The sequence below is a fragment of the Alligator mississippiensis genome, chromosome 2 (assembly GCF_030867095.1).
Source record: "Alligator mississippiensis isolate rAllMis1 chromosome 2, rAllMis1, whole genome shotgun sequence".
NCBI classification, from domain to species: domain Eukaryota; kingdom Metazoa; phylum Chordata; order Crocodylia; family Alligatoridae; genus Alligator; species Alligator mississippiensis.
In genome coordinates, this window is record NC_081825.1 from 1,141,595 (window position 1) to 1,150,876 (window position 9,282).

General features: G+C 56.4%; 1 protein-coding gene across 1 annotated transcript; it reads left to right on the top strand.

Moving 5' to 3' along the window:
* Positions 1 to 17: 17 nt before the first annotated feature.
* Positions 18 to 8,231, top strand: LOC132248892 (zinc finger protein 3-like). The gene is made up of 6 exons (XM_059723443.1): positions 18 to 186; positions 1,011 to 1,336; positions 1,833 to 1,959; positions 5,532 to 5,648; positions 6,878 to 7,062; positions 7,527 to 8,231. Exons 1-6 carry the CDS (start codon positions 18 to 20, stop codon positions 8,103 to 8,105), a joined length of 1,503 nt encoding a protein of 500 aa, XP_059579426.1. The 3' UTR covers positions 8,106 to 8,231.
* Positions 8,232 to 9,282: the final 1,051 nt, after the last annotated feature.

The window sequence follows — 9,282 nt, forward strand, 5'->3', positions numbered from 1 at the left end:
AGGGGCCCTCCGACGAGATGCAGCCCCCGGGGGCCCTGCAGGACCCTGGTGATCCCCGGCGGGAGCAGCCCAGCACCCGTGGTGCGGACAGGCCTCTGGAGCAGTCAGGAGAGATGGAAACCCCAGGGTCTCGGGACAAGCCACCTCGCATTCCCAGAGAGGATCCCCCGTCCCTGCAGCACTCAGGTGAGGTCCAGCACGGAGCCGTCCATGTGGGTCCGGGTGCCCGAGTGTCTGTGCTGCGTGCAGGGAGCGAGGCTTGAACGTCCGCCCCTGCCCGTGATGGAGCTGCAATATGCGTAACCACGTGACTGGGCTGGGACAGACCTGATCCCTGGGGCGGGCAGCCCCCAGGCTGAGACCCTGATCTTTGCTTGCGCGGGCCCAGCGCAGAGAGGCTGCGTCTGGCTTGGGGCTTCTCATGCAGCTAGGGTAACAATTGATAACCTAATCTCTCATGCTCCTGTGAGTCCTCTGCACCCAATACATGACTGGTGCAGGTGCCATGGAAATGAAACTTCCCAGTGGCCTATGACTGATTAAGGTGCAGCTCGCCCAGGCCTGTGTGCTGCTGCAGACTCCCCTGACCCGGAGCAGACCTGGCAGCTGTCCGCAGACGAAAGCTGCTCAGGCTGGTGGCCCAGGCGAAGCTCGATCCCCGGGGCAGGGCGGGGGCGGTGGGTCTCCACTCTCCAGCAGCGTGAGCACCGTCCCTCGGTGCAGAAATCTCCCTTCCACAGCATGGTGGTGGGGTCAGTGCTCCATGGATCAGCGCTGCTTGTTCTCCTGGTGCCCCTGCAATCATTTCACAGCCCAGGAGCAGACCGACTTTGCATTTCCCCTCCCCTGCCCTTAGCATGTGGATCTGACACGGCCCCAGCATTGCTCTAGCTGCTTTCCCCGGGAGCGATGTCCCTGCAGGCTCTGTCGTGGTGCTGCGATCACCTCCCCACGCTGGGACAGAGTTACTGGGGTTCATCTCCAGCCTCATGCCTGTGGAGGTGTGTTAGCAAGAGCTGCGGGATTCTGCGTCTTCCTTCTCCCCCTCTTCCACACACTGAAGCCCCCGTCTCCTCAGTCCCAGGCCAGTGCAGGAGACTTACAGGGCTTTCCCGGTGCCAGCAGCACCAGGGCTCACGTGTGCACTCCCTTCCCACCTGCAGGTGCTGGGGCCCTGCAGAGAGCTGAGCAGCAGCCTGCTGAGGAGGGGCCGGTGATCCTGGAGCTGCAGAGGACGTGCGCAGGGAGCCTGGAGGAGAGGAGGTCCCCGACCCCTGAGCCAGGCCAAGTGCAGAAGGGGCAGGGCAGGCCTCCAAAGCAGGAGGAGAGCTCGGAGGTGAGCAGGGCACCCGGTTCACTTGTGGTGGGGAGTACAGCTGGGGCGGAGCGCAGGAGGAGCCCGGGGTGCTGTAAGGAATTTGGGGGGCAGAGAGACCTGTAGAGCATGAAGGCTGCGTTGACGGAGGCTGCAAACACCCCAAGCTGCATTAGCAGGAGGTCCCTTCCAAGTGCAGATAGCAGGGGTGCTGGCGCGGGCAGGCCGGGTTACAGTGCATGGAGCCGGGGCTCCCTGCCTCTAGAAGTGCTGGCCAGGCTGCCCCAAAGGACCGAGCAAATAGATCGTGATGATCTGGGCTGAAGGGAGCACATGAGCTCCTGTATCCGCGGCTGCATCCACGTCACATGTCAGCTGAAGACTGGGGAGTTGTGTCCCGTTACCTGTCATGGCTAAGATTGCAATTCGTGGTAGTACCAGTGATTGCAGACAGGGCTGTGGGGGCCGGGAGCAGCTGGTGCAGGAGACACTGATGGTGCAACGCTTGTGCCTGCAGCTCCGGGAGGTGTTCGAGGACGTGGCTGTGTATTTCACATGGAAGGAGTGGGAGCTGCTGGACGATGAAGACAAGGTGCTTTACCGGGACCAGATGCTGAAGAATCACCAAGCCCTTGTTTCCCTGGGTAAAGCTCTGGGTCTTGCTTCCCCCCGGAGATATGTGAACTGTGCAGTTTTGTAGTCATCTCCCTGTTCCAACAGTCTCATCCTGATGAACTTTTGGCCTTAGGTTTAAATCCCCTTCCTCCCCACTGCCCTGTCAGTGATCAGCAGGGATTTGGTTTTCCATTTCCCACAGAAAAATAGAGAAAACCATGGATTTACTATTTTTATCAGAGAAAACATGGATTTTCCCTTTTAGAAGAGAAACCTGTGGATTTCCCTCTTTTGCAAAGAGTTCTGCAGGCTAGCAGAGTTCCAGCCTACAAGAGCTGTTTGTAAAAGGGGTGGGGAAACCCTCAACCTTGCGGGGAGGGGAAGGGAGGAGGGAAGGGCAAAGCCCAACACTCACACTTATTGGAGGGTGCTTCGGGCTCAGTCTTCTTGCTGGAGGCAAGTGGGACTTGGGGGTTGCAGGGCAGGGCTGGTGGGGGCGAAGCTGGGTAGGGGCTGAGGAAGCAGAGAGGTTTGCAGCCAGCCAGGCATTCCGGCTGGGGGGGGGGTTTCAGCCTCCCTGCCCCCAGCCAGAGTGCTCAGCTGGCTGGAAACCCCTGCTGCAAACCTCCCCGCTCCTTCAGCCCCCAGCCAGCTTGGGCGCTCCCCAGTCAGGCACTCTGGCTGGGAGGGGGTTTCCAGCTGGCTGGGGGAGTGGCGGAGGTTTGCAGCTGCCCGAGCATTCTGGCCAGGAGCAGGCAGGCTGGAAACTCCGTCCTGGCTGACGTGCTCGGCCAGCTGCAAACCCTGGGTCACAAACGCTGTGCTCCCTGCCCTGCCGCTCTCCCCCAGGCTCTCCAGAGCGCAGCGTGTGTGACAGGTGCAGCAGGGCACAGCGGAGCCATGCACAAAAGCTGCCTGCCGCTGCAGGTTCTGTGCTGCCCTAGCCACACTTCCTCTGCGTGCATGGGGGGAGTGCTCATCTGCCTGCCCCCACCTCCCCCCACAGATCTGGGGGGTGTGGGTCCCCCACTACCCCTCAGGAGTGCATGCTGCCACTGGGAGCTGGACCTGCGCAAGCCTGCAGCAGGCAGGCAGCAGTGGGGGAGCCGGCTCCTGCTGTAGCAGCAGCTGCCTTCCATTGGGGGCACAGGACTGTGGACCTGGGTCCCTGGCCCCATAGCACTGGCAGCTGAGGGCCCCCTCCAGCAGGGCTGGGGGGCTGTGAGGGGGAAGTCAGGGACACCAGCAGGGCTGTGGGGGGCATTTAATTTTAACTACAGGTTGAGGGATTTTTATCAGAGAATTCGTAATTTTTTTTCATGGAAAACCAGGATCCCTGGTGATCAGGCCTCCCTCACATTTTCAGACTGAGGTCTCCTCCTTCATTTGCTCCAGCCGCCTTCACCTGTCCCTTCCCCGTTCTTGTGACTCCTGGTTCTTCCACATGCAGCAGTTTCTTGGCAACACGATCTCCCTTTGCCTTCTCAGCATGTTCACACCAACTCCAGGTCCTTGTGCACGAATGCACTAAGAGCTGTTCCCTGGGGGAGGATTCTGATTTCCTCCCTGTCTGGCCTAGCGAGTCCTCTCCAGACACATTTAACAATCCTAGCATGCTCCGTTCTGTGAGATCTAAATCCCCTTTCTCTTGTCATTATGACCCAGCAGAGGTTAACAGACTTACCAGCCTCTGCTGCTACAACAGGGGATGATGCATTTCCTCAACTGCTCCTCTAGTGACGTGTACACGAGATGTAACCCACGTTTGTCTGCGAAGGGGTCCCTGGAAGCTCCTGTCCACATTCCTTCCGAGCATCTTTATCTCCATAAGCCGGAGACGCTGGCTTTGCTGTATTTGCTCTCCAGCTCCCTCTGCAACTCTGAGAAGTTGTGCTCTTCCTAAAATCCCTTTACTGATCAGGTACCCATGATCAGGATAACAAGAAGTGGGCTAACTGCAGGACCTAGTGAAAACCAGTTTTCATTCCCAGAGGATCTCTAATACAGGGGCTTGTACTGGCTTGTGCGCAGGGTTGTGGTACTGAGCCTTTAAGAGGTCAGTTTGCTTTTCTGATGCTTTCTTTCCCCTCCCTTCCCCCAGAGGAAGTGCTTCAATGTTTTCTCTAGCTCAGCAAAGACCATATGGACCATTTCTATATCACGGCCTTTCACATGCTGTGAAACGTGTCTCTTTCTGCCTTCTTTTGTCCATATTCACAGCTTGGTGTTCAAGCCTGCAATACTTGCCAACCTCTGCGCTCCTCACCCCTCCTGGGGTGATCCTCCCAATGGATGGGATGATGGCCGAGTTGCAGCTACAGTTATTATGAGATCATCCTTTCCTGTCCCTGGTGATGATGACTTAGTCTGTGTCCCAGAAAATAGTCTCATATTTATCCACTTCTCAAGGATGCTTTTCACTGCCATGACTCCCTTCACTAAGCTCATTTTCACTTCTTTTCCTGGAATTACACTGATAAGATAAGTGTTATCCATCAATCAGTGTGTCCAATATGTCTTCTTTTTGGTACCTTGCAAACAGTGAAAGATTTGTTTTTGGTCCCCATGCATCATAGAGATCCCTTTCCACCTCTGTGCCACCCAGCAGGTCATTCCCTAGGCTGTAGGTGTGCTGGACATTTTTCCTCCCTAGGTGCAGCACTTTGCATTTCTCCTTGTTGAACTGCATCCTGTTGTTTTCTGCCCACTTGTCCAACCTATCCAGGTCTGCCTGCAGCTGTTCCCTGCCCTCCGGCGTGTCCACTTCTCCCCATAGCTTTGTGTCATCTGCAAACTTGGACAGAGTACACTTCACTCGTTTGTCCAAGTCGCTGATGAAGACATTAAAGCGTATCGGTCCAAGGACCGAGTCCTGCGGGACCCCACTGTCCACACCTTTCCAGGTCAAAGCCGACCCATCCACCACGACTCTCTGGGTGCGACCCTCCAGCCAATTCACCATCCACCGGAGTGTGTAGTCATCCAAGTCACAGCCTCTTAACTTGTTCACCAGTATGGGGTGGGATACCGTATCGAAGGCCTTCCTGAAGTCTAAGTATACGACATCCACCCCTCCTCCTGTGTCCAGGCGTTTCGTAACCTGGTCATAAAGAGAGACTAGATTAGTCAGGCACGATCTGCCTGCCACGAACCCATGCTGGTTTCCCCTCAGCATAATTTGTCCTGCCGGGCTCTCTCATATGAGAGCCTTGATAATTTTTTCAAAGACTTTGCCAAGGATGGAGGTGAGACTGACTGGCCTATAGTTGCCCGGGTCCTCCTTCCTCCCCTTCTTGAACATAGATCACTGCATCTCTACACATGTCCCTGGTGACTCTCCCACTTTAATGCTCTTTCTAAATCAGGAGTGGTTGGTGCTTTGTTTCCTGTGACTGTTCCTCATCCACCTGGGTCACCCGGACTGTTATCTGTTGAAGGCTTCTCTCTGCAGTGCCCTCTCTTTCATCATAAATGCCCATCCTCCCTTGTCCATCAAGGCCCTAGTAGACACTTTGAGTTCACTGAATCCATTCCCCAAATCTCAGTTGGATTCTGTGTCCCGTACGCAGTCACAAATGCTCTTTAACCACTGCCCACACAGGATATCGAGGTCCCACACCTGACTTAATCTGCAACATCCAGCAGGAACAGGTGGAGCTCCGGGTCTGTGATGATGAGGACCCTGGGGAAATCTCAAGATGGGAGGACCTGCTACCAGGTGAGTTGTGGCTGTTCCCCGCCCCCACCCAACACTATCAGTACAGCTCCATAGCCAGAGTGCGTGCAGGACCTGGAAGCCGCAGGCCTGCCCTGTGCTGCCATTGCAGGGTGCTGACCGTGATTCCAGGGGGTCATGATCCGCCCCCCGCAATGCCCTCCTGAGGTGCGCGCAGTGGCGGGAGCTGCCCTTCCCCCCCATGCCCCAGACAAGCCACAGCTCTGTCCCCCACCCTGCCCCAGGGGAGGCAGTGCGTGCCTCAGCCCCATTCCTGCCCTCACCACGTGTTTTGGGGGGGTGTTGATCTCCCCCCCACACCACTTCCCTCCCCTTCCACCACAACAGACTTACCAGCTCAATGCAGCTGTATATGAAATCGGATCGGTATTGGCCGATATGCCTCCTTAAAAAGTGACTATCGGTATCAGCCCACAAAATCTCTTATCAGTGCACCCTTACAAAATGTGGGTGGGTACAGGGTGTGTCTGGAGGTGGGTATGGGTGGTTTGTGGGGATGTGTGCGTAGGTATGGGACTTGTGGGGGGCTATGGGGTGTGTGTGTGGTGTGTGCATGTAGCAGTAAATGGGGCTTCCCACGGGCTTGTGGCTGTGAGTGTTGAGGGTTGTAGAGAAGGTTGTGGGAAGGTGTGGCCTTTGTGGTGTGTATGATTGTAGCGGGCGATGGTGTGGATGTGGGGTTTGTGTGGGAGGGTTTGAGGATATGTGGGGTGCGTGTGGGAGCCCCTTCGTGTGCCCAACAGAGCTAGTCAGCCCCTGCCCCCACCCCACAACAGCCCAGAGCCGGTACACCCTGGCTGTCCTGGGTCTGCTCTGCACTGCCACCTCTGCCCCACCGGGCAGGTTGGAGACGGCGGTGACACGGTGGAGACTCAGGGCAGCCCCACATGGGCTCTGGGCGGCTATACCTGGAAATACTGACAGCAGGAGGGGTTGCTTTTGTCCCACGTTGAGCAGCAGTTTCTCTCCTGTATTGCCATTGCTCAGCCCGGAGAGGCGAGCCTGGAGCTGGTGTAGAGCGCATGGGTCCAGGGCTGCACGCCCTACACCTGCCACTATGGCTTGGCTGGTAGCAGCCAGAAGAAGCTGCCAACTGGACTACCTAGGAACGCAGACCAGCTGTGGAGCCATGCCAAGGAACCTGAACCTAGCACTGTCTGTCCATTGCCAGCAGGGTAGGGACTAATCTGGAGTTTCACTTCCCCATGCAGGAGGTGCCTGGCCACTGAGCAGAGCTGAGGAGCAGCCTCCTGCGGAAGGGTCTGCAGACCTGGAGCCAGCACAGGTTTCCCCAGGGAGTTTGGGTGACATGGACTCCCTGAGACCTGAGAAGAAGCCATGGCACGAAAGTCAGGGGAGGTCCCAAAAGCAGAAGGAGAATGTAGCCATGAACCAGGTACCATCTCCAGTTGGGCATGAGGGTGGAGAAGGGGCAGAACCTAGAAAGATCCCCGGGTGCAGAGACGAATTCGTGGTGCAGGTTCCCTGGGTGCAGGGAAGAGCTGAGAGACCTAAAGAGCCACTGGAAAGATGCATTGCATGCAGGCTAAGGCAGTAGGGAGGGCCGCAGAGGTAAGTGAGAGCTCACTGCTATCAGTCCTGGCTCTTCACAAGATAATGTATACTGGGGAGAAGTCCCATGTATGGACCAAGTGTGGGAAGAGCTTCACCTGCCTCTGCCCTGGTTGCTCACTGCCAGATGCATTCTCGGGAGCTACCCTACTGCTTTGCCAAATGGGGAAAGAGCTTTGTGTGCCTCATAGACCTGGTCAAGCAGCTACATATGCAGACGGGGAAGCATCAGGCACAGCTGTGTCACGAGTGGCAAGAGCTTCACCCATTTTTTTCTCCCTGTCTCAGGACCGGTGCATCCACCTAGGGAGGAAGACACACCACTGCACTGAGTGCAGGAAGAACTTCATCTGCTTGCAAGACCTGTCCCAGCACGAGTGTGTGTGGCACCACTGCACCAAGTGTGGGAAAAGATTTAGGCAGCTCTCCAACCTGGCAAGGCACTGGTGCATGCACACAAGGGAGAAGCTACATCAGTGTTCAGAGTGTGGGAAGAGCTTCACTCAGTCCTACAGCCTGGCTCAGCACCAGCGTATCCACACAGGGGAGAAGCGACATCAGTGCTTGGAGTGTGGGAAGAGCTTCACACTTTCCTCCAGTCTGGCTCAGCACCAGCGTATCCACACAGGGGAGAAGCCACATCAGTGCTCAGAGTGTGGGAAGAGCTTCACTTACTCCTTCAACCTAGCTCAGCACCAGCTGATCCACACAGGGGAGAAGCCATATGAATGCTCAGAGTGTGGGAAGAGCTTCACTCACTCCTCCTGCCGGGCTCGACACCAACTTATCCACACGAGGGAGGAAGAGCACAAGAAAACTTCTGAGAGGGGCAGAGGGAGCTTGAGAATCTCTGACCTACAGAGATGAAGATGTTAGGAAGGGATGTGGACGAGAGCTTCCAGCGACCCCTTGGCAGACAAACCTGGCTTACATCTCGTGTACACATGTCGCTAGAGGAGTAGTTAAGGAAATGCCTCTTCCCGTTGTAGCAGCAGAGGCTGATAGGACTTTCTATTAACTTCTGCTGTGTCTGGAGAGAACACGCTAGGCCAGACAGGGAGGAAATCAGAATCTTCCCCCAGGGAACAGCTCTTAGTGCATTCGTGCACAATGACCTGGAGATGGTGTGAACATGCTGAGACAGTAAAGGGAGATCATGCTGCCAAGAAACTGCTGCATATGAAGAACCAGGAGTCCCAAGAACGGGGAAGGCACAAGTGCAGGCGGCTGGAGCAAATGAAGGAGGAGATCTCAGTCTGAAATGTGAGGGAGACCTGATCACTGACAGGGCAGTGGGGAGGAAGGGGATTTAGACCTCCAGCCAAGAGTTCATGAGGATGAGACTGTTGGAACAGGGAGGTGACTACAAAACCGTTCACATATCTCCGGGGGAAGCAAGACCCAGAGTTTTACCCAGGGAAACGAGGGCTTGGTGATTCTTCAGCATCTGCTCCTGGTAAAGCACCTTGTCTTCATCGTCCAGCAGCTCCCACTCCTTTCGCGTGAAATACACAGCCACGTCCTCAAACACCTCCCGGAGCTGCAGGCACAAGCGTTGCACCATCAGTGTCTCCTGTCCAGCTGCTCCCGGCCCCACAGCCCAGCCTGCAATCACTGGTACTACCATGAATTGCAATGTTAGCCATGACAGGTAAGGAGACACAACTCCCCAGTCTTCAGCTGACATGTGACGTGGATGCAGCCGCGGATACAGGAGTTCATGTGCTGCCTTTAGCCCAGCTCATCACGATCTATTTGCTCGGTCCTTTGGGGCAGCCTGGGCAGCACGTCTAGAGGCAGGGAGCCCCGGCTCCACGCGCTATAACCCGGCCTGCCCGCGCCAGCACCCCTGGTATCTGCACTCGGGAGGGAGCTCCTGCTAATGCAGCTTGGGGTGTTTGCAGCCTCCGTCAATGCAGCCTTCATGCTCTACAGGTCTCTCTGCTCCCCAAATTCCTTACAGCACCCCCGGCTCGTCCTGCGCTCTACCCCACCTGTACTCCCCACCACAAGTGAACCGGGTGCCCTGCTCACCTCCGAGCTC

Bases quoted from the DNA above. Each gene is read 5' to 3' on its own strand.
- LOC132248892 (XM_059723443.1), top strand. From the start codon at position 18: ATGCAGCCCCCGGGGGCCCTGCAGGACCCTGGTGATCCCCGGCGGGAG. The intron at 5,649-6,877 runs GTGAGTTGTGGC...TTCCCCATGCAG, and splicing joins ATGGGAGGACCTGCTACCAG to GAGGTGCCTGGCCACTGAGC. The intron at 7,063-7,526 runs GTACCATCTCCA...TCCCTGTCTCAG, and splicing joins AGAATGTAGCCATGAACCAG to GACCGGTGCATCCACCTAGG.